This window comes from Emydura macquarii, unplaced genomic scaffold, assembly GCF_026122565.2.
Source record: "Emydura macquarii macquarii isolate MOO-44397 ecotype Brisbane River unplaced genomic scaffold, CSIRO-AGI_Emac_v2 contig_1477, whole genome shotgun sequence".
Classification (NCBI taxonomy): Eukaryota; Metazoa; Chordata; order Testudines; family Chelidae; genus Emydura; species Emydura macquarii.
The window spans coordinates 8,990,036-9,015,589 of NW_027131614.1; the positions used below are offsets into that span (position 1 = coordinate 8,990,036).

The window sequence follows — 25,554 nt, forward strand, 5'->3', positions numbered from 1 at the left end:
AGGGTAAGGCAACTGTTTGGAATGTTTTCGTGCGACACTAACTCCTTGTTTGAAGCAAAGTGTGGGAGGAAGGGAGTATTGCCTGTCGGAACATTGCCTAGCAGTGGGGTGAGGAGTCAGGAAACTGGTGCTCTGCATTGCATATTCCCCAACACCATATGCAAACACCATTAAAAGAATCACATGGGCAGTCCACTGGTGGGGAAGCCAATGGCAGACACCACTATACCAGCTGTGAGGGAGGTTGTGGGGTATTGCCTTATTTTTTCCACTGATCATTGGCAATTGTAAGAGCTGCACACTTTTGATAGGTAAGATGCATTATCTTTTGTGTCAGAGAGCCACTTCATAGCTCCTTACACCATAACATTCTGTCAGGTTAAATTATTATTTTAAATATTCCCTAAAAACAATATTATCTACTGAAATTAAACAATAGAAAACTGTTCATGTAACAACAGAAAGTTGTAATATTTTTTGTGTCTATGTTTTTACTTGGCCAGTCATTTCTTTTAAAAGAAATATAGAGTGATCATTTTAATAATAGTTGATTACAGATACCATGGGTTTACCAAAAAGAAGAAGAAGAAAAGTTTAGTTGGGCTAGTATGTGAGGGAGTTACAATCTCTGAGAGAAATAAGCCAAAATATTAGTAGAACAGTAGCATTACTAAACCCTAATAGGTCCCAATACCTATGTGAAAGTGTAAATTGTGCATCGGAGAAAACAAGCACCTTCTGAAAAGGATAATAATAAACAAAGTGTACTACAATTAGACATGGGCTTGAGTTGCAAAATGTTGGGAGTGTTTGAATCTAGTGTTTTGATTCTGCCCAGTATTGATATATTAGGACTAGCCACAAAGTTCAGGAAGATTGAGATTTGGGTGTTATTTCAGACCCATGTATACTTGCAGCCCAGTACCTCAAAGAGAGAATTCAGCCAACCTTTTGTTTCATAATTATAGAGAAATCCAAAAACCTTGACGCATAGAAGCATTATCTTGATGAGTCAGTATAGACAGATAAAAATGAAGGAAGAACATATCTTAACAAGAGTAGGCTATAATTCTCACATGGATATTAGGTTACTGTGTTTTTTAAGAGAAATAAGAGAAGGCAAAAAAAAAGCAATTCATCCTGGTCTTGAATCATGCTAGGTTGTGATATGCCTGGATTGTGGCCAAACTACTGGATTTTATGGACCCTTTTCATCTTCTCAGTCAACTATTTAAAGGTGTCATATACTAACAAATAAATCAATTCTGATCTATGTTAATTTTTCTATGAAAGGAATTTCCATAGTTTTACAAGAAGATCCACTGTCTGAGGAGGTACCCCGAGCCTCTAGTGTGCGGCAATTCACAATTGTATATAAAAAGATCCTATATCATTAGTTGTTTTTAATTCATTTTTCCTTAAAGGGATTATGACTAAAGGCTGTTTAATTAACTTCATCTAATCACTGGAATGAACAGTACTTTTCACTAGCTCTGCCTTTGTTCCTGTACAGCCAGCAAGATTTATCCATCCATTTATATAGTTATCTATGTTCTTATATTGGCACCTATCTCTGTACTATCTAAGCATCTCCCAACACCGAGAACACCAACAATAATCTCCCTCTCCTTCTGTCCCGGCAAGAGACAGGCTTCATTGTTATTGAATGGAGAGGTGTGGGAAAATAGTGAATAAAGATTCAACAGTGGGAAAGTTTGGGTTATGATATAATATATCTATTATATACTAGAACATTTCATTTCTTCACCTTAGCTTTCCCTCAGTATCATCTCAAACACATCAGTATATATCCACATAAACCCTGTGAACCAAGTAACGTAATTCAGGTTGAAAAGGAAGAAAGAAATGGTGGTTATTATTTTTAGATTTAATCCTTGGGAAGAACTTAGATACTATGGTCATGGAGGAAAGCTTCTTCCCAACCTCTGCAAGAAGCTCTGACCTAGAGCTCCAAAAAGAAGGATGCAGGTAACCTGTCCAAATCCCAACCTCTTCATGCCTCCTTACCCTTCACTTCTTAGGTTTCTTCACTTACTCTATGATCTCCCTAACAAGCAGACTCAATGCCAAAGCTCTCTTCCCAAGTTTTCTTTTCCAGCCATCCAGTTCTTGATGTAGGTTCTCCAAGAGCTGCACCTACCCAGACACCTTCCAGGACTCTTACTGGATAGACCCAGTGATCCTGCTCCTTCCATATCTCTTTACCCCTGTGAGAGAAAGGAGCTACTTATATGTAGCCCACCACATCTTGCCCTGGAGCCTCCAACTCTCATCACCCCCAGCAACTACTGCTCCCAGCATTCCTAAAGGCTGAAGCCAGAAACAGGGTAGTATGGGGCATGTGACCTGCCTTAACGTGTCACAGGTCCACATAAGTATTGTCAAAGTTATAGATAATACATGCTTGAGCTGCAAACAGGATTGTTGGTGGGCTGGCTGAGAAATGCATAATATATTTAGCTCTCATATCCTTTACTGTGACCAAAAAGGCATGTCTTCTATCTTAGTTACTACTAAAAAAAACCAACAAGAGGTCTGTGGCACTTTAAAGACTAACAAATGTAATATTTGCAGACATAAGCTTTTAAGAGACTTCAGCTCTCTTCTTCAGATGCAGTAATGCAGTAGTTACCACTGTATCTTAAATAAAATTCACATTCAATTTTCATAAATTGTATTATGTATTTTAAACCCATAACAAGGAATTAACTTGTCCATTGTTTCCTCATAGGTATCACTGCCCAGTGCCTAAGATTTTCTATGTCCAATTGACTGTTGGCAACAGTGAGTTTTTTGGTGAAGGAAAGACTCGTCAAGCTGCTAGACACAATGCTGCAATGAAGGCCCTTCAAGCTCTCCAGAATGAACCTATCCCAGAAAAATTACCTCAGGTTTGTGATTAAAAAACTTACTGAGCCTAATTTTCAATTGTGGATATTCAAATCCCACGTTTGGACGCTCATATCATATAACAAGGTTGTAGAAAAAAACAGCTCAGTGGATTTTTTCAGAATTGTCTCTCTCAAACAGCCATCTCTCAGAAGTGTTTACATGTACAGAACATATTTTACATTTTTTTAAATACTAGAAACAGGATGTGATTTTAGTCTGTGAATGAAAACTGTTATTTTAAAATAAGTTAAAAAGCAAGTGACTAGAATAAGAAGGTTCTTGTTAAACATATGATGAAACACTAATAAAGTTTTGAAATCTAGAAGCTGAGGGGGGAAGGAGAATAGGTGAAATCATTGGTGATTGGAGAGAGGCATAGCTAGTGGGTGGTTTCAAGAGAGGGCTTGGTTTCCTAGAATCCACAAACTTCTGGGAAATGGACAGGTCTCTGATAATATAGTTCTGTTACGCTAACTATCACAGCTTATTTTTCAGTTTTCAATTTTTATAGTGTTGAATTCACTAGTGGGTTATTTTTCCTAATAACCATAGTAAATGTGGAAGCAGCTGATCAATATAAAAAACAGGTGATTAGTGTTTAGAGATTATTATCAAAAATCAGAATATCAGTTTATCTAGTTCCACATGCCTACTGCTGAAGGAGGTAGTAAGGAACAAACTTAAATTATGACAATAGATAATTCTTCTAACGTTAAATGGAAAGATTGTCAAGAGTTGCTAAGAAGCAAAATAGAAAGCAATTTGTGGTCATTCCTCAAAAGTGCATCAAATACCTATTTAATCCATGGCCTCACTGAGAATGAATTATTATTAATAAATGTATATAGTGCGATGAAGGTGTTCTACAGACTATGAAAAAGATTTGTCCCTATCCTAGGGAGTTAATTAAATAGTCTGATATTTTTCAGAATAAAAGCAAGGTTGCCAAATGATGTGTATTTTTTAAGTGAATGCTTGTGTATCAGGAATCTGACTGAGATCACCAACTTACTTTAAATAGGCTGGCAAACAGCTGTCAGGTGGTTATAGGCTTTCAGCCTGTTAGTCTCTTGGTGGATCATTAGCTTTCTTCAATGTTTCATTTGTAAGGATCAATGTTTGCATTGCTTTAGAACTGAAAATATTCCAACACATTTTAACGAATATTTAAGCAAAATAAATAAATAAATTAGTACTGTGTCACAAATAACTTTGTAAATGAAAATATTTATAACAACAAAATTGCCGAGTGAATCGAGCCAGAACACACATACTTGGAAGACACAAAATGCCCTCAGTGCACTCCTTTTTTGACAGTGACTATTGAAATCCTGTGCAGAGCAATAATCTAATAAACATAACTAAAAATACCCAGAGTTTTTTGTTGGTTTTAAGCTATCATTTAAGAGTGAAATAATTCTGTTTATCAAAAAGAACAATTGTGCAACTTTTCTTCTTTTTGCTATTCCCACACCGTACCTGAATAGTCTTCAGTGCAGGCGAAAGAAAATTTTACTAACCCCCTTTAATTTTGCCATCATTCCTTTTCTGGATCAGGGAGAATATTATTTACCTCAAGTTGTTCAAGAGGATGGTTAGGAGTCTTTAAAAAAGAAAGATAATTTAAAAGAATATATAACATTGTAGGCAAATATCGCCTTTCCTTTTCCTTCTCTCCTTCAATTTATGTCTTAAAAAACCCGAGCTGTGAAGTCTGACTAGTGAAATATACTTTTTAGTTCTCCATTGTTGTTTTTTTTGTTTGTTTGTTTATTTGTTTTTTTAGTATTATATTTTTTTCAGGAAGGTTCCTTGAATTCAAGATGTCCATTAATGAGGACAGGAAAATGGTACTTATGCTTCACTTACCAGTGATCATGTTTAACATAATTTAGTTTCTGATATCCCACAAAGTAAACTGCTATCATTCTAGTGTATAGAATAGTTAGTTGTGGGAAATAAATTACACTTACAAATTATATGGGTAGATCTGTTTAGGCGCTCATTTCTTCATGGTCTATGTATGTGAAACTTGAAAAGTTATTTATTTACCCAACAAAAGCAATAGGATCTCAAATTAACCTGTATATCCCAGTCATGAGAATATAATAGCATTATTTTACCAGGACCCTCAGGATGTCCAGGTTTCCAAAGAAGAAGCTGTGGTTGTACAAATCTGAAATTCTTAACTGTGATTTCTGTTAGGTTCTCCACATCATTCTGTGCCTATCCAGATCTAACTTATTTGGAGAAACTTCATCATCATCTTCACCATCTTCCACAAAGCAGACATTTAAACTTATCCAACTCCTCAGTTAAACAGGAAGGAATGCAATTTCAGAAGGGCAGCTTCCCCTTTTGGGATGCATTTTGAACCCACAATAGACCTGTGAGCACGAATCAGGTAGTTGGAGGTACAGGTATCTAGATTTGGACCTGCATTTTAGTTTTGTAGGTACAATGAACAGGGAGGCCAGGCCTTAGCCTGACTAAATATATACCCCAAATATGGTCACTGGTCAAGAGAATTGGAAAAATAACTTTTTCCCCACATGAATTTAGGGAACTCTAATATAAAATGAAAACTGAGTGGCTCATTTGTAAAATACCTAAATTCAAAAGGAGACAGGATTGTTCAGTGGTTAGGGCACCAGCCTAGCACTTGAGAGAGCTGGAGTCAGATCCATTCTCTGCCACAGACTTCCTGTGTGACTTCTGGTAAATCACTTAGCCTCTCTGTACATCAGTTCCCCATCTGTGAAAGGAGGATAAATGGTATTTCTCTACCTCACAGGGGTGTTGGGAGGATAAATACATTAAGGCGCTCAGATACTATGGAAATGGGCATCATATACTTACTCAGATAGATAGAACTTAACTATTGGGAGTCCTGTTCAGTTGTGCTGAAGGAGCTGTGCTCGAGAACGAAAATGAATAACTAGCATAAAGAAGGCCTCAAGCATAAAGAAGGACCTCAAGTTTTAAAATGAATTTTTGCTAATTTTAACTTGTTTTATTATGAGCAAAAATGACCATCCTTTCGCATTATGTTTCTTTTCCATCTGAGAGCTGAGTTTCTGCAGTCAAGTGAGTGGTCAAACATCTCCCTTCACAACTAACAGTGATACTTCTTAGGTTTGGTGTAATTGTATACCTGGAGGCTTCTTGCATCATTCTCACAGTATGATCTATCTATAAGTACAGTGGTAGTGGGCATCACTAACTAAATACTGTGAGAAACCGACAATATCCTGTAAATAGCCTGAGCAAACATTATGGAATTAAGGTAAACTTTATTGACTCAGTTTAAACCTTATTGAATGAAGGTTAATACCTTTGGGGTACATTGTATTAAAAATTGGGTATGAGTTACTGTGGCATTGAATGTATCTTCTCTAATAGGGAGAAGGGGTGGTAATGAACTTCCTATCTTCTCAACCCTTTGAAGCCACCCCCCTGAAGAGATACACATATGCTGGTCCCTGGAGAATCCAGTTTGAACTAATAGAAAAAGAAAGGGCTTTTGGATAAATAGCCTGGTTTTAAACTGGGTCAGGGCCTTTTTGCTGATCAAGCAGACAGGACCCCTGGTCTACAGAGGGTTGTGGAATTGCCACCCTCACAGCTGCAGAGCTTCCTGCAGCCAGAGATGGTTCCTGGAGGTGAAGGTGGGTCTGATCTCCCCTGTGCAACTGGGAGGATCCAGATAAATTTGGCTTAACAAAGAGAAGATTATGAATAGGGCCCTACCAAATTCACAGCCATGAAAAACACATCATGCATTGTGAAATCAGACATTCCCCATGAAATCTAGCTATTGGAGGGAAGGCGGAAGGCAGGACTGGGGCATCCCAGTTAGGGGCTCCTACCATGCACCGGGCTCCAACTGCTAGTCCTGGCGGGCTGGGGAGGGACAAGACTTCATTGTCCCTGTAGGACTGCTCTCTGGGGGAGATCAGATTCACCTCCGGGTACATCTCCTGGCTTCAGGAAGCTCTGTGGAGAAGCCATACTCAGTGGCTGTGTACAGCCCTAATTGCTGGTACCCAAACTGACAATGTAGGAGTTAAGTCCTTGGAAGTTTACCTCCACTAATGTGGAAACAGAACCCACAAAATGGGGAAAGATCCTTGTCTGAAACCTTCAGGGGCTTTTCAGGTGGAAAGTCTTAAACAAAGAGCTTGAAAGCACTGAAAAGCTGAGCCTCTGAGGAGACAGGAGAACATTGACTGGGGAAGAGAGCTGAAAGGCAGAAGCTGCAGAGATGCAGTCCGCCTCACCCAACCCAATATGAGGGAATGCATGGGACAAATGGGGCCTTCTGAACTTGAAAGGAAAGACTAAGGTTTAGGTAGCATAACATGTTTATAGGCCTTTTGTTTTATTTTTTGTTGTTGGTATGGTCTTAAGGATAACTAAATAATACTTTGTTTGAAAGAAACTGTTCTCTGTCATTACATTTTCATACTGGTAACAGGCTCCTGGAGAGAAATGTAAGCAGGGGCTAAATCTCAGCTGGACCTGCTGAGGGCATAGTTGGTAGATGGGTACTGTAACCTAGTGGACCAGTCAGAGAATGGGGGTAAATCACGGAATTCCACCTTGAGTGAAATACAGTTGTGGGCCTGGCATTTGGAAGGGATGCCCATGGGAAAAGAGAGAGATCAAAGGCACAGCTCGTCCTGGAACTGTAATAATCTTGTTACAGACATCAGTAGTGTGTGTTATAGATGGTTATAAACCATGTTCATAATCAGCCTAAAAATCTGTAAAAAAATTGCTTCTTTATTTATTAATCCTTTATAAACCATGTATAAATGTTCCCTTAATATAAAGCATGGCTACATTTTGTGTGGCTTTTACAGGAAACTGGATGGTGGGTAATGTATTACTGAAGTCATAATGCAGTGTGATTTGTAGGGACACAGGAACACTTGCAGGGATCAAAAAATGTAATGACTGTTCAGATAGGTGACTGCAATTAATAGATGGACATAAGAGGAAGTTTCACTCTGGAAGGTTTATGGGAGCCTAAAGTATACATAAATGTGACACTTTATCAAACAACTGTATTTCTTTGAGGTTAAACAAATTATGAAATAGTGCTGTTCATAACAGTATTATTGTGGTGAAAATATATTCTAGACGTTGAGCAGTGAAGGGGAAACTGTATTTCTCTTACTTAAAAAGCAAGCATTGTAATGTGCTTACGTTATTTTATATGATGCAGAACGGAGAAGCAGGAAAGGAAATGGAAGAAGAAAAAGATGCAAACAAATCTGAGATCAGCATAGTGTTTGAAATTGCTTTGAAGCGCAACATGCCTGTTAGTTTTGAGGTATGTGTTATGTATGTGAGTAGACCAATTATATGTGGAGTTGTCTGCTGTCTTTTAAGTTTTTATAAAAATGTAACAAACAACAACTAAAAACCAAAGAACTGGATGAGAGCATTAATTATAAACACACTACTCTTACAAATAAATGCATGCAAATTGTAAATAGGAAAAGAAATTGAAAATGAATCTGAATCCAACGTGTCGTGTTTTTATTATTAAACTGGCTGCCTTGTCAAATAACTGTGGACATAAAATGTAAACACTGGTTGATTTATTGTCTTCCGGTCTTTAATGGATGGTAGAGTGACTCTTCATTTATCCTTTGCCATCATGGAGTGTAAGTTGGAATTTATAGCCACATTCAACATAAAAAAAGCACACTCAGAGAAGCAACCTAGACCTTCTCTCCTAATCCTGGGAGATGCTGCAAGACATTCAGAAATCATGAAAGCTCCCATGGGGACACACATGTCCCCTTCTCAAAGAGCTATTGGTAATGACCTGACTCCTTTCTTTCCTATCTGTACTTCAGTCTCCACATCTTTCTCCTCCTCGAATCCCATTTTATCTATGGGCTAGACACTGTCTCTTAATGACATATTTAGGCCCTGATCCTGTTAATATGTATGTATAACTTTACTCACATGACTAGTCACCTAAAATACAATTGCTTACATAGTGAATTGTTGTATTATTTATCTAGTGCTATAAGGTACAAGCTGCTCTACAATAATGGTGCCAGACAAATAACAGGTTCATTGCTCTTGAAGAGCTTGAACTCCGCAGCCACGTGCTGCTCCATTGAGGGTTTCATAGGGCAGTCTGCTGGAGTGTCCTCCTGATTCTAATCACGGAATGACAGGCACACCTGCTTCAGTTTTTCCTTTCAGGTGGTGGTAACTTGGGTTCTGGCTTTCTTGTCTCAATACTACCTCCCCTTTCGCCTGTCCCTCCCCGCCCACATGGGACTGGTTTTTTTTTTTACAGCTCCATAGTCCATAACTGGAGTTCCAAACATGTAGTCCAATTCTTACCCCACTGCAAGCAGTCATTACAACTCAAGAGATCTCATCCTCAATGCCCCACATACTGGTGCCTTGAACAACGTCCAGACTCTGTTAGTCCTCTCCTGTCCTTTGTCCCAGGACAGCCATCTCTGCCCTTCCAACTCGAGTGCAGTCCCACTCTTCTCAGTGGGAGCCCCCACAGCCTCTCTGCTGGGAGCATCCCTCATTCCCCCTGGCCCTCTCATGGTCCTGGCTCTCCGGACTTGAAGATGTCAGTGAGTAAGCCCCTTTGCTACTCCCTTGCCCTCAGCTCCAGCTCTCTGGCTTAGAGCCGGCAGGCAACTCCTGCTGCTGCTCCTCCTGACTTCAGCCCTCTCCAGCCCTGGCTCAGGGATGCCAGCGAGCAAAACTGCTTGTGCTGCTCTCTCTGCCTTCTCCCAGAAACTACCTTCAGCTTCCTTTCAGGACTCCTCCAGTCCCCTGACCTCGGACAGTTCTTGCCTGTCCTTCCTGACTGAACCAGTCTGCTCTGAAAGTCCTTCTCACTGGATTGCTCCCTGATCCTTTATAGTGCCTGGGTGCTGCATCTCCCTCTTAATTGACCTGATGGGAGCACCTGCTGTGGCACAGGGGTGCTGGCTCCAACTTCAATTACAGGGGCCACCCATTCTGTGACATAGGCGGATACAAATCAAAATCTCTAAAATATAGAGAGATGGGTGATGAGTAACACAATAGTTGGGGGTTTGGAAGATTTTTGAAGGTGAAGAGTGTTGCTGCTTTGGATGTGCTCATTGGGAGGCTGTTCCAGCCATAAGTGGTGTCAGGTAAAAATGATGAAGGCTGGGAATGGGTGATACAGGAGAAAACTGCTGGAGAATATTCTGAAGGATGTTATTACTATGAATATTATTTACATTAATAATAAACTGATGGTTCTACTTCGAGATGTGTTGCTCATATCCATTCCAATATAGGTGAGTGCACGCCACCGTGCACTGGTTCCTGGAACTTTTTTCCCCTTAGCAAACCCCGTAGGGTTGGCTTAGGTGCCCCCTGGAGTACCGTGCTCATGCCGCAGTATATGAGGCACCGCTGACCCTACGGGCCCTCTGTTCCTTATTTCCGCCCGTGACGGTTGCTGGAACGTCTTGCCTCTTGCCTTTCGCAAGTAGCATTCCCCTTACTGACTGTTAATCGTTGTTGAATAGTTTGAATAGTTTAGTGTTAAGTATAGTGTTAAGTAGTTAAAGTAGTTAGAATTAGAATAGACGCCCTTAGGGGCTTAGGGCTGGGCCATGCCCGGCTCACCTGGCTTCAAGTCTTGTGCCGCTTGTGGCAAGCCTCTTCCCATGAGTGACCCTCACAATCGCTGCCTCAAGTGCCTGGGAGAGCAGCATCGGAGGGATAAGTGCAAGATTTGTAAAGCCTTCAAGCCGAGGACTCAGAAAGAGTGTGATATTTGGCTGAAGGCTATTTTGATGGAAGTGGCGCTCTGACCGGCCTCCGAACCTCAGCGTTCCACCTCGGCACCGAGAATCTCCTCCCCCATCCCCGGTGCCCAAAAAGAAACTGAGCCAGGGCACGGAGCACCCATGCTCCCCTGCGTCGCCTGCGCGGCCGGGGTCGAGTGAAGAGATGCACCAGCCACGGCCCGTTGAGCCTGCTCCGGCGCCTGCATCTCCATGCAGGGAGCCTCTCCTGACTCCTGAGGGTGGGGGAGCGCCCCTGCAAGGACTGTCGACACCGGAGGCTTTCCACGCGGCATGGGCCTTACTGGCTATGCCCACGTCTCCGTCCCCCCCTCGGCTGAGGGTGCGAGGACTGGTGTCCCAGGGTAAACCTGCGCTGGGTGCTTCTGGTGGATGGTCGAGACCCCAGACGGCCACGGAGGGTAGAGCGCAGTGGCTCCCCTCGCAGCACCGACTCGAAGTCGTCAAGGTCGGTCCCCGACACCGGAGGCATCGCGCTCGAGGAGGCACTGCTCCAAGTCCGCCTCGCGCAGTGCGCGCAGCTCTCGCTCCCGCACCCCGGCACCGAGCCCTTCACCACCACGGCACCAGTCTCAATCTCCAACACGGAGCCTGACGCAGAGCCCGGCACCGAAAGACCCGGCCGCCTCGACCCGTCACCGATTGCGGTCCTCGGAGTCGGGCTTGGCACCGAAACATCATGGATGGCACCGTTCCCGGTCCCCGAAGGACAAGCAGCACGGGAAGTCCTCGGTGCCAAGGCGGAGGGCATCGTCGTCCAGCTCGTCGGGGCGCGCGTCCTCCCATTGGCACCGCTCGAGGTGCACCGACACTTGTTTACCTTGTCAGGGTTGTCGAGAGGCTGGTCCCCGACAAAGAGGAGCAAAAGCTGGAGACATTGTTGGCACCGGTCCAACGGCTCTGGGTCCCGCAAACACAAGACCCGCCACGATGTTCCGCAGCCGGTGCCAATGCTGGCACCGGGGTGGCCACAAGGGCCCTAGCAGTGGCCCTATTGGGGTCCATGGGGGGCACAGGTGGGACAGGGAACTGTGTCAGTCCCATCTTCAGTGGCGCAGCCGGTGCCCCCCCACCAAGCCAACAGGCTAAGGGCCATTCCTTGGAGGAGGAATCAGACCCTGAGGAGAGACCCTTCACAGGACCCCCTCAATAATCCTCCTCCTCTTCCCCTGATGAGGTGGCTGACAGAAACCACAGGGCGCCCCTCCCAGACCTCAGGGCCCACCTGGAGCTCCTGAAAAGGGTGGCCTCTAATTTGAACCTCGAACTCAAGGAGCTCTCGGAGGAGGAGGATCCCCTCTTTGGGGTTGTTGGGTCAGCGGGACCATCAAGGGTGGCCCTGCCTGTGCATGATAGGGTCCTTAAGCTGGCCAAGGCCCTATGGCAAACCCCTGCTTCAGTTGCCCCCACATCCAAGGGCGCCGAGAAAAAATACTATGTCCCAGCAGAGGGGTTTGAGTTTTTGTTTACTCACCTGGCCCCGGGACTCTGGTGGTTGATGCGGCCAACCAGAGGAACAGACAAGGTGGCCCGGGCACCACGCCAAAGAACAAGGACAACAAGAAACTTGACTTGTTTGGCCATAAAGTTTATTCGTCCGGGGCTTTGCAGCTCCAGATTGCGAACCACCAGGCCCTCCTAGGGAGGTACAGTCTTAACCTCTGGGACTCCATGAGGTGGTTCGCAGAGGGGCTGCCTCAGGACCAGGCGACGGACTTTGCCATGGTCCTGGAAGAAGGTGTCACGGTGGCAGGGGCGGCGTTGCAAACCGCCAGTGACACTGCGGACACCGCTAGCAGAGCCATGGCTTCTGCAATAGCCATGCGGTGGTGTTCATGGCTGCAGTCATCAGGGCTGTCCCAAGAGATGCAGCAATCTATACAGGACCTATCCTTTGATGGGGCAGGCCTATTCTCAGAAAAAATGGACGAGAAGCTGCACGCTCTGAAGGATTCGCGAGCTACGCTCTGTTCCTTGGGACTCTACACTCCCCAGGCCTCGAGGCGTCAGTCTCGGCTGCAGCCCCAACGTCAGGCACAGCCACCCCCTAGGCCATTGCCTAGACCCTCTCAGCCCCTGAGACAGGAGCAGGGGGTTCGGATGACGTGACCGCTCCGGCTCGTCTGTAGCCTCCCAGCAAGGGCCCTCTAAGGGGGCTAACCACAAAAAACAATTTTGATGGTGCGTCCGAGGGTGGCACCAATACCTCTCTCCCGAATCCACTCTTCCTGTTTGCAGACAGGCTAAGACCCCTCTACGCCGATTGGCAAAATATCACCTCAGACCATTGGGTCCTCGGCATAGTCCTCAGGGGATATGCCTTTCAGTTCACGGCCTCCCCCCGGACTCCTCCCCCCACCCGCGTCCCTCTTCAGGGACCGCTCTCACGAGCAATTCCTTTTGCAGGAGGTGAATTCCCTCCTTCTTCTGTGGGTGATGGAAGCGGTTCCTCCGCAAGAAATAGGGATGGGTTTTTACTCCAGGTACTTTCTCATCCCCAAAGCAAAAGGGGGCCTGAGACCCATATTAGATCTACGCCGACTGAACAAATTTATCAAGCGTCTCAGGTTTCACATGGTTTCCCTAGCCTCCATTATCCCTGCTCTGGATCCAGGAGATTGGTATGCCGCTCTCGATTTGAAGGATGCGTACTTTCACAATTCCATCCTTCCCAATCACAGACATTTCCTCAGGTTTATGGTAGTTGCCTGCCATTACCAATTCTCGGCCTTGCCCTTTGGCCTCTCGTCCGCCCCCAGGGTATTTACCAAGTGTACAGCGGTAGTGGCGGCCCACTTGTGCTGCAGAGGGGTGCAGATCTTCCTGTACCTGGACAACTGGCTGATCAGGGGCAGGTCCAGGGCCCACGTTCAGAACAGTCTATCCCTCACCTGTGTGACATGCACCAGACTGGGGCTGCTCATAAACGAGCAGAAGTCCACTCTTACCCCGGTGCAACGCATAGAGTTCATTGGGGCCACCCTGGATGCTACCCAGGCCAGAGCCTTCCTCCCACAACCTTGGTTCGAGGTTATGGCCGCGATTATTGCCCAGCTAGACAGGTGCCCCATGATGAAAGCAAGGCACTGCCTGCGGCTGTTAGGGCACATGGCGGCCTGCACGTATGTGGTGAAGCTAGCTCACCTCAAACTCAGGCCTCTCCAGGTGTGGTTAGCTTCAGTGTATGCACCGATCAGACACCCCTTGAACAGGGTGATCACGGTTCCCTCAAGGGTCCTGGCCTCCCTGAACTGGTGGAGGACTCCCAGGGAGGTGTTAAGAGGGGTTCCTTTCCGGGATCTGGCCCCATCAGTCACCCTGATTACAGACGCTTCGGACGTGGGGTGGGGGCCCCACATCAGTACGAACCTGAGCATCCAGGGGCTGTGGTCGGAGGACGAGAAGAGCCTCCATATCAATGTACGAGAGCTCAGGACAGTCCGGTTGGCCTACAAGGTGTTCCTCAGATTCCTGAGGGGCAGGATATTCAGGGTCCTGACGGACAATACAGCGGCCATGTATTACATGAACAGGCAGGGGGGAACGTGCTCCTCAGCCCTTTGCCAGGAGGCCATTCGACTGTGGGACTTTGCGGTGAGGAACGACTTTCATTTATCTGCCTCTCACCTCCCGGGGGTCAGGAACGACGAGGCAGACTGCCTCAGCAGGTCGTTTCTACCCCGCCACGACTGGTCACTGCACCCAGAGATGGTGACTATTATCTTCTGCAAGTGGGGTGTTCCCCAACTGGACCTGTTCGCGTCTTCCTGGAACAGGAAGTGACTGAAGTTCTGCTTGCTCCAGGGCTGCGAGCCGGGCTCCATCTCCGATGCATTCCTCATAGACTGGAAGGGGACCCTCATGTACGCGTATCCTTCCATTCTGCTCCTCCCCAAGGTTCTCTTGAAAATCAAGAGGGACAGAGCGGACATAATACTCATCACTCCAGCCTGACTGAGACAGCATTGGTTCAGTATGGTGCTGGACCTGTCAATCGCCCCGCCCGTGGAGCTCCCGAGTCGTTACAACCTGCTCTCCCAGGACCAGGGTCGCCTGCTGCACCCAGGCCTGGGCTCCCTCCACCTGACGGCCTGGAGGCTCTGTGGCCGACGGAGGGGGAGAGAGCCTGCTCAGCACAGGTCCAGCAATTTCTGCTGGGCAGCAGAAAACCTTCCACTCAGGTCGTGTACCGGGCCGAGTGGAGACAGTTTACCTGTTGGGCGGAGTCCCGGGGCATCCCACCGAGCTGCTCGCCTATATAGGCAATCCTGGAGTATCTGCTGCACCTGAAACTCCAGGGTCTGGTGCTGGCCTCCCTGAGAGTCCACCTGGCGGCTATCTCAGCCTTCCACCAGCCGCTAGAGGGGAGGTCCCTGTTTTCCCACACCATGTCTGTCAGGTTCCTCAAGAGGGTGGAGAGGCTTTACCCGCAGGTCCATGACCCGGTGCCTCCCTGGGATCTAAACCTGGTCCTCTCCAGACTAACAGGGCCCCCCTTCGAGCCAATGGCTACATGCCCATTGCTCATCCTCTCTTGGAAGGTAGCCTTCCTGGTGGCCATTACCTCGGCTAAGAGGGTTTCCGAGATAAGAGCTTTAACTTCGGAGCCCCCTGTGACCCGTCTGTGCCCAGGGTAGCCAACTGAGAATGCCAAGATCAGGGCAGGCTGCAAAAGGAGAGCAGATTCTCCCAGCGTTGGTGGGTGACACGGCTTCCCAACCAGCCATGAACTGCTTCTGATTTCCCCACACTGGTTATCAAGAAGCCAGTCCACAATTGCCACATTTGCCCACAGCCCCTTTTACTGCATTCCAGTTCCTGGCTCCCAAATCAGCAGTAGGTCCAGTAAAGAGGTCCAGTAAAGACACCAGTTACTTAAACTCTGTGCTCTGTGCTCTTTACTAAAAAGGTTACCAGTTCAATATAAGTTTGGATCTTACCTAAAATACCACGCTGCCAGCCAATCCTTTAGCAACTAAGACTAAAGGTTTATTGTAAAAAGAAAGAAATAAACCATGAGAGAAATGTTAAAGGATTAGAGTAATCACATACATGCAAATAATTAAAAGTCCATATACATCAGGTTTCTGGAAGAAATGTAGAGGTGCAGGCTTGTATAGTTCCCTCTGGTACACATCCAGTACCTGGATGGGTCTAAGTCCTTCGGTTCAGTTGCAAAATGAATTGATCCAGAGGTAGGTGTGTGTCTGCAGCTGGACAGGAACATAGACAAAATGGTTTCTGGGGTTTGATCTTATATACCCTCTGTCCCTGGCCATGCGGCCTGTGGAAAGTTACAAGAACTAAAATGGAGTCCAGAGTCACATGGGCCAATCCTGGTAACTCTTCAGGTATGCCTTTAGATTCTTCCTGGGCCCCTTGCATCTGTAAGTGTCTTAATGGGCCATCAAGTAGGCTATTGTTCTGCTGCCTCTCTGTCTGGGGTGTGTCCCAGCCAGCCCAAATTGACATACAGAAATATCAAATACATTCATAACTTCCATTTCACATATAATACACGAACATGAGTATTATTATCTTACTCAGCATGATATATCCCTTCTAACAGTACCTGACATGATATGTCTCATACGAATTATCATGATTCTGACATACTGATGTCACACAATATACTAAATTCCCCCCTCCTCCACTCAAGCCAGCCTGCGTGACACCCCCAACGCGAGACTGGTGTAGAAAGGAGTAATCAGAGCTCCTGAATACACCTCAGGGGCCCCCCTTATCCAAACAGCGTGACACCCCCTACGCCGTATTCTATAAGAACAAGGTGCGGTTGAGACCCCATCCAGCCTTTCTCCCTAAGGTGGTCTCCCAGTTCCACTATAATCAGGATAACTTCCTCCCCATGTTTTTTCCAAAACCGCACGGGTCAGAGGAGGAGCAGAGATGGCACTTGCTGGACGTGAGACGAGCCCTGGCCTACTACATCGATAGGACAGGTCCATTCTGGAAGTTGACGCAGCTGTTCGTGGCAGTGGCAGACAGATGAAAGGCTCACTTGTCTCCACCCACCGCATCTCTGCGTGGATCACCGCCTGCATCAAGTGCTGCTACGAGTAGGTGAATGTGCCGCTTCCAGGGGCTGTTTCAGTGCACTCAACCAGAGCCCAGGCGTCGTCGGCAGCCTTCCTGCAGAGAGTGCCCCTGCAGGACATCTGCAAAGCTGCTACCTGGTTGTCGATGCACACCTTCATGTCCCACTACGCCACCGTGCAGCAGGCAAGAGAGGACACGGGATTCGGCAGGGCCATGCTGATGAGAGCAGCTCACCGGTAACTCCTACCCACCTCCAAGGTATGGCTGTTTAATCACCTATATTGGAATGGATATGAGCAATCACTCGAAGTAGAAAACCGGGTTACTTACCAGTAACTGTTGTTGTTCGAGATGTGTTGCTCATCTCCATTCCACACCCACCCTCCGTCCCCGCTGTCGAAGTCAGCAGAAGGAAGGGACTGAGGACCCGTAGGGTCGGTGGTGCCTCAAATACCGCGGCATGAGGCACGGTACTCCAGGGGGTGCCTAAGTGGATCCTATGGTGTCTGCTAAGGGGAAAAAAGTTCCGGGAACCAGTGCACAGTGGCGTGCACTCACCTATATTGGAATGGATATGAACAACACATCTTGAAGAACAACAGTTACTGGTACGTAACCCTGTTTTTCTTGCCTGCTTACCAAGAAGGGGCAACATGTAATTTAAAAATATATTTATTGGGAAGATTTCCAAAATCACAGGGAATTAATCTCACAAAAACATACCAGTTTTCCTGTTTATGTTATTTAGTGTCATTAAATGTAAATGTTGGTGACATTCTTGGGTAGAATTCAGGCTTAACCTATGTACTGTTTTAAAAAGACAGTTTTTATTTCAGTAAAATAACTAACCACGGCTACCCCTCTGGAACTAACCAATTTATGATAACCTGCAGGGTCTGGAGTTTCCAATGAGATTGTACGTAAGAACCATTTTGTATTATTCCAGGCAGCATTAAAACTTTCATTATCTATATATGATAGCAGTAGAATGGTCAGTATTTTCTTCCTCTGACAAAGCTGTAGTAAATATTAAAGCAGTGCTGTGTTACATAGATGAGCAAATGGTTAAGGGTATTTAATGTTTCCTGTAAACAGTTTTTCAGAATTGCATAATATCTGGAGAATGGGGAGAGTGTGTAATGCAACTTAGGGGCCAGGTTCTGCCCTATGAAGTCAGTGGGGTTGTATGGGTGGAACAGGGCAGAATTTGGTCCTAGCAGTTTGGCTACTGGGGATTACACAATCACATAATCTCACTTATTCTGCCTGATAAAGTAAAACTAGTATTTTTTTCTCAGGAACTTCCAGAAACCTTGTAAAGCAGTTTCTGTGTATTAAAGAATTGATTTTAAAAAATGCCATAAAGTATCAAATCCTGTAGTATAAGAATTCTGCTCCAGCCGTGTAGCTGGTATGTGCTTTCTGGGGCTGTGCAGAGGCCAGAGGGATAATAGCATGCCCCATTGCAGCAACTTGCAGCTATTTTAGGACTTGTGTGGATCTGTTACTGAGCAGGTTTTAAGGATGAGTACGGTCATCAGTCACCCTCTGAGCTGCTTCTGCAGAGCAAGGGATTTGCCTATTGTTTCCTGCTTGGCAGTAAAGAGATCTCACCCTTTTGCCTCCATTTAGCATGGAGGTTTATAAACTGGTTCAAACAATTTACGGTCCATGTGTTTTAGTTCTGTCTCTCCCATTCTTTAAAGGCAGGATTACAATTGATTTAGCAGCAGCATGTGTTTCAGTTCGCAAATTTTGGGGCGAGAACCATGCATTATTTGGAAAATCCCATGTCTGAGGGCTTTAGTGTCAATTACATGTTTTCCTTTGCTAGGAGTCACAGTGAAAATTTCTTTCCCTGTCCTGTTTTCAGCTTTTAGGCCTGCCAGATGAGATGGGAAGTCCTAGGAGAGTTAATTGATTTGGCCTGTTTAAAGCATCAGAACAACTGTACAAGATGGCTATCATCATCTTGCCAGGGGCTAATTTTTTATTTTATTTTAATGACTTACTTTATTTTGGGTGGGCAAGTAAAATAACATTAGTTTTTCATTATCAACATCAAGAGTGAGAAGATTTTGGTCTGGCAAATTTTCATGATGATTTTGCAAGGCTGCAGAAGCAGAAGTAGGCGTGCGGTGTCTTCCAGTCCCACTGTCACTGAGAGGCAGATAGGCCCCAAGCTGATCACTAGGAAAGACAGTGGCTTGCCTAATGCTGTGACCAAGTTTTCATCATGAGATTTGGTGCCCATTCTCAGGCCTGCCAGTCTTCAAGGACCTGTTTGGTAGTTCCTTTCTGGTTAGGGAGGAAAGATGCCAGTCTCCCTCACTCTGACTTGGGGGAACTCAGAGGGATTAACATTAGAGTTCCTCTTGGAGTGATTGTTCATGTCCATTCCAATATAGGTGATTGCACGCCACCGTGCACGGGTTCCAGGAACTTTTTTCCCCTTAGCAGACCCCGTAGGGTCGGTTCTGGAGCTCCCCGGAGTCCCACGTGCATGCTGTTGAATATGTGGCACTGCCGACCCTACGGCCCCTCAGTTCCTTCTTTCCCACCCATGATGGTTGCTGGAAGGACTCTTGCTCTCCGCAAGTACCATTTGCCTTATTGAACTTTGTTATCGTTGTTAGATAGTTAAGTAGTTGTTAAGTAGAGTCAGTTAGCATAGATTAGAAACCCTCAGGGCTTTGGGTGGCCGGGCTATGCCCGGGTTACCTGGCTTTAAACCTTGCGCCTCCTGCGGGAATGCTTTCCCGCTTAGTGACCCCCCACGCCCACTGTCTCAAGTGCTTGGGGGAACAGCACAGTAGGGAAAAATGCAACATTTGTAAGGCTTTTAAGCCAGGGACCCAAAAAGACCAGGACATTAGGCTGAAAGCCATCCTGATGGAGGTGGCGCTCCGCCCCGGCCTCTGAGCTGCCCTGATCCACCTCGGTGCCGAGCATCTCTTTGGTGCAGAGCGCACTGCCAGCACTGGCTTTGACTCGGCGCAGAGAGGCATCTCTGGTGCCGAAGAAAAAGAAGAAACAGCGCATGGAGCGCGGACACTCCCCTGCGCCACTGGTACAGGCGGGATCAAGTGAGGAGGTGCACCAGCCACAGCCCGTCTAGTCTTCGTTGGTGCCTGCATCTCTAAGCAGGGAGCTTCTCCTGACTCCTGGGAGTGTGGGAGTGCCCCTGCCGATGCTGTCGACACCAGAGGCTTGCCAAGCGGCATGAGCCCTGATGGCCTTGCCCACGCCTCCGCGGAGGAAGAGAGGGCTGGTGTCCTGGGGCAAGCCTGCATTGCAGTCGAGATCCCCGGCAGGGGTGGAAAAGTCTCCTGTCGGACAGCCAGCGAGGGTAGAGCGTGGAGGCTCCCCTGCCAGCAGCTCCGAGTCCAGCTCGTCAAGCCAATCCTCCCCACGGCACCGAAGTCGGACCCCGATGCCGGAGGCAGCACAGACAAGGTGGCACTGCTCGAGGGCTGCCTCGCGGCACGGGGATCATTCACGCTCCCAGTTCCCGGTACCGAGATGATCGCCCGCAACTATGCGGCACAGGACCTGGTCACCGGCGGGGAGCCTGGCGCTGAAGGCCGAGCCTGCACCAACGCGATGCAGATCCCGGTTCACTGAGTCGGGTTCGGCACTGCGAGGCTCCCAATGGCACCACTTCCGTTTCCCTCAAGGCAAACGGCACTGGAAGTCATCGGTGCCGAGACAGTGGGGGTCCACATTGAGCTCTTCAGAGCGCGCCTCTGCTAGCAGCACCGATCGTGGAGGCGGTCCTCGTCGTCTGATACATCAGGAACATTGAGAGGTCGGTCCCCGGTACGGAGCGGCACCAAGGGCTGGAGGGGAGCTCAGCGCTACCGCTCCAGTGGCTTTGGATCTTGAAGGAGCAGGGACGCTCAGGGGACCCACCAACGCCCCCATGAGGCTCCTCAGCCAGTGCCGATGCCAAGCCCTGGTTGGTCCCAGGGTCAATGGCAATGGCCTTACTGGGGGCCATGGGGAGCTCATATAGGACAGGGGACACTGTCAGTCCCATCATCAGGAGTCCAGTTGGTGCCCCCCACACTAGACAAACCCCATAAAAACCATTCCTCGGATGAGGAATCAGACCCTGGGGAGGGACCCTCTACGGGTGCACCCCGTCACCAGGGGGATGAGCGGCCGCAGTCGTCGTCGTCCTCCCTAGATGAAGCAGCCTCCAGAGACCACATGGCGCCACTGAGGGACTTCAGGGAGCATCAGGAGCTGCTTAAGAGGGTGGCCTCTAACTTGAACCTAGAGGTCAAGGAACTAGTGGAGGAAGAGGATACCTTCTTCAACATGCTGGGGGCAGAGGGCCCATCGAGAGTAGCTCTGCCCATCCACGACAGGGTCCTTAAACTCACTAAGGCCCTGTGGCAAACCCCTGCCTCGGTCGCCCCTACATCCAAGGGGACCGAGACGAACTACTATGTCCCAGTTGAAGGGTTTGAGTTTCTCTTCACCCACCTGGCCCCGGGAACCCCGATGGTGGACGCTGCCAACAAGCAGGACAGGCAGGGGTATCGGGTCTACTCCCAAAAACAAGGACAACAAAAAACTACACTTGTTTGGGAGAAAAGTTTATTCAACTGCTGCAGTTTTGAATTGCCAACCACCAGACCCTGCTGGGCAGATACAACTTTAACTTGTGGGACTCCCTCAGGTGGTTTGCTGAGACTTTGCCCCAACGCCAGACTTCGCCACGGTCCTCGACGAGGCGATCTCAGTGGCTAGGGCAGCGCTGCAAACCTCCAGTGACACGGCAGACTCGGCGAGCAGGGCTATGGCCTCCGCCATCGCTATGCGGCGGTGCTCATGGCTGCAGTCCTCGGGTCTGTTGCAGGAGGTGCAGCAGTCCATTCAGGACCTCCCCTTTGATGGGTCGGGCCTGTTCTCAGATTAGACTGATGCGAAACTGCACAGCCTTAAAGACTCCAGGGCCACGCTTTGCTCCTGGGGCCTCAGGTGCAGCAGCCAATGCCCATGCCTAGGCCTTTCCAGCCCCCTAGTGACAGGGACAGAAACAGAGGCTTCGGAAGGCGTAATCGTCCCCCTAGTTCATCCTCAGCCTCCCAGCAGGGGCCCCCCAAAGGATCGGGCAACAAGAAGGGACAATTTTGATGGTGCGCCCAAGGGTGGCACCCCTACCGTTTACCTGGATCCTCCCCGCCCCTTCATGAAAAGATTAAGGCCCTTCTATGCCGAATGGGCAAGCATCACATTGGATCATTGGGTCTTCGGTATAGTTCTCCGGGGCTATGCCATGCAATTCACGTCACTTCCCCCCAACAACCCTCCCCCTCCGTCCCTCTTCAGGGATCCCTCTCATGAGCAACTCCTCTTGCAGGAGATCGTTACCCTTCTCGACATGGGTGCGGTGGAAAAGGTCCCCCAAAACAAGATGGGGAGGGGATTTTATTCCAGATACTACCTCATCCCCGAGGCAAAGGGGGGTCTGAGACTCATATTGGACCTGTGTCCAATTAGACAAACAAATACATCAAACGACTCAGGTTTCACATGATCTCCCTAGCCTCCATTATTCCTGCTCTGGATCCAGGAGACTGGTATGCCTCCCTCAACCTAAAGGACGCATACTTTTATGTGTCTATCCTCCCCAGCCACAGGCATTTCCTCTGTTTCACGGTGGCTGGTTCCCATTATCAATTTACGGCCCTGCCTTTTGGCCTCTTGTCAGCCCCCAGGGTGTTCACCAAATGTATGGTGGTGGTGGCTGCCCACCTCAGGTGTAGGGGTGTGCAGATCTTCCCTTACCTGGACAACTGGTTAATCAGGGGCAGGTCCAGGTCCCACGTGCAGGACAGTGTGACCCTCACTTGTGCCATATGCGGCAGGCTGGAACTGCTCATAAACGAGCAGAAGTCGACATTAACCCCGGTGCAGCATATAGAATTCATTGGGGCCAACCTGGACGCTTTCCAGGCCAGGGCTTTTCTCCCGCAACCTCAGTTCGAGGATATGGCTGCGATTATCGCCCAGCTGCACCGGTGCCCCATGACGACAGCCAGGCACTGCCTACAGCTGTTAAGCCACATGGCGGCCTGCACATACATGGTGCGGCTAGCTCGCCTGAGGCTCAGGCCGCTCCAGGTATGGTTGGCCTCGGCGTATGTGCCGAGCAGAAGCCCCTTGAACAGGGTGGTCATGGTTCCCCCGTCAGTCCTAGCCTCCCTAAACTGGTGGCAGACTCCCAGGGCAGTGATGAGAGGCGTCCCCTTCAGAGATCTAGCCCCATCAGTCACCCTGATCTCCGATGCCTCGGATGTGGGGTGGGGAGCCCACATCAGCACCAACCTGGGCACTCAGGGGCTCTGGTCGGGGGAGGAGAGGCACCTGCACATCAATGTGAAGGAGCCATCAGACTAGCGTGCAGGGTGTTTCTCAGATTCCTGGCGGGCAGGGTGGTGCAAGTGCTGTGGACAGCACCACAGCCATGTTTTATATAAACAGACGGGGGAGCACACTCCTCGGCCCTCTGCCAGGAAGCCATCTGCCTGTGGGACTTTGTGGTGAGGCACGACTTTCACTTGTCTGCCTCTCTCCTTCCGGGGGTAAGGAACGCCGAGGTGGATCGCCTCAGCAGGTCTTTTCTACCCCGCCACAACTGGTCGTTGCATCCGGAGGTAGCGACTTTCAACTTCCGCAAGTTCCCCAACTGGACTTGTTTGCGTCATCCTGGAACAAGAAGTGCCCGAGGTTCTGCTTGCTCTGGGGTCGTGAGCCAGGCTCGATCTCCTATGCGTTCCTCATCGAATGGAAGGGGACCCTCATGTATGCATTTCCACCCATTCTGCTCCTACCCAAAGTTCTCTTGAAAATCAAGAGGGACAGGGCGGATGTGATACTCATCGCTCCAGCCTGGCCGAGACAGCATTGGTTCAGTATGCTGATGGACCTGTCGATCGCCCCACCCATGGAGCTCCTGAGGCAGCACGACCTTCTCTCCCAGGACCGTGGTCGCTTGCTACACCCAGACCTGGACTGCACCTCACGGCCTGAAGTCTCTGTGACTGACGGAGGGAGAAAGAGCCTGCTCGGCGCAGGTCCAACAAATTCTGCTGGGCAGCAGAAAACCTTCAACACAGGCCATGTATTGGGCTAAGTGGAGGCAGTTTACCTGCTGGGCGGAGGTCAAGGGTATTCCACCGAGCCTCTCTCCTATCCAGGCGATCCTGGAGTATTTGCTCCAGCTAAAACTTCAGGGTCTGGTGCTGGCCTCCCTGAGGCTACACCTGGCGGCCATCTCGGCGTTTCATCAGCCACTAGAGGAGAGATCCCTATTCTCCCACCGCATGTCGGTCAGGTTCCTCAAAGGGGTGGAGAGGCTCTATCCGCAGGTCTGTGACCTGGTACCTCTCTGGGATCTCAATCTGGTCCTCTCCAGTCTCATGGGGCCCCTCTTTGAGCCCATGGCTTCATGCCGTCTGCTCATCCTCTCATGGAAGATAGCCTTCCTGGTGGCCATTACCTTGGCTAGGAGGGTCTCCGAGATTAGAGGCTTGACCTCGGAGCCCCCTTACATGGTATTCTATAAGGATAAGGTGCAGTTGAGGCCCCATCCAGCTTTCCTGCCCAAGGTGGTTTCCCAGTTTCATTATAACCAAGATATCTCTCTCCACATGTTTTTTCCCAAACTACACGGTTTGGAGGAGGAGCGGAGATGGCACTTGCTGGACGTGAGACAAGCCCTGGCCTTCTACATTGAGAGGACAAAGCCATTCAGAAAATCGACGCAGCTCTTCATCGCAGTGGCTGACTGGATGAAAGGATCACCTGTCTCCCCCCAGTGCATCTCCGCTTGGATCACCTCCTGCATCAAGTGCTGCTATGAGCAGGCAAAGGTGCCGCTTCTGGGTGTCATCACAGCGCACTCAACCAGAGCTCAGGCCTCCTCCACAGCCTTCCTGGAAAGGGTGACCCTGCAGGACATCTGCAGAACCGCCACCTGGTCGTCGGTACACACCTTCACGTCCCACTCTGCCATCGTGCAGCAGGCGAGAGAGGACGCGGGTTTCGGCAGAGCCATGCTGAGGGCAGCTCATCGGTAACTCCTACTCATCTCCAAGGTATTGCTTTTTAATCACCTATGTTGGAATGGACATGAGCAATCACTCGAAGAGGAAAACAAGGTTACTTACCACTAACTTGTTCTTCGAGATGTGTTGCTCATGTCTATTCCACACCCACCCTCCATCCTCACTGTCGGAGTTGGCAGAAAGAAGGGACTGAGGGGCTGTAGGGTCGGCAATGCCACATATACTGTGCAATGCGCGCGGGACTCCAGGGGGCTCCAGAGTCAACCCTACAGGGTCTGCTGAGGGGAAAAAAGTTCCGGGAACCTGTGCCCGGTGGCGTGCACTCACCTATATTGGAATGAACATGAGCAACACATCTTGAAGAACAACAGTTACTGGTAAGTAACCTTGTTTTTCTATATGTTTAATAAAGCTGTGGATTTTATGCTGGCAAAATGCCACATTTCTGCCTGTGTCTTCATTTGCATTAGCCTGTGGATTTATTTTGGTATTTTCTAAATCCTGATGTTTATAGTTGACTTCAGGCTTGCCTACACTGCCCCACAGTTTGGACTATGGGGAGTGTGAATGCAACAAAGTACTGTGCTGTCACGCCCCCGTGTGGATGCAGCATCCATGAACTAAAAGGTTCCTAGTTCATGTTAACATAGTCCTCTTCAAACAGA

At 48.3% G+C, this 25,554-nt stretch overlaps 1 protein-coding gene across 5 annotated transcripts in view; it reads left to right on the forward strand.

Moving 5' to 3' along the window:
- The window catches only part of STAU2 (staufen double-stranded RNA binding protein 2), a 234,776-nt gene that overhangs the window by 72,071 nt on the left and 137,151 nt on the right, over positions 1–25,554 (forward strand). For all 5 annotated transcript variants that reach the window (XM_067553611.1, XM_067553616.1, XM_067553612.1 and 2 more), the window contains exons 6-7: positions 2,753–2,912; positions 8,144–8,251. In XM_067553611.1, coding sequence (XP_067409712.1) covers positions 2,753–2,912; positions 8,144–8,251 — 268 coding nt within the window. The remainder of the gene's footprint in view (positions 1–2,752; positions 2,913–8,143; positions 8,252–25,554) is intronic.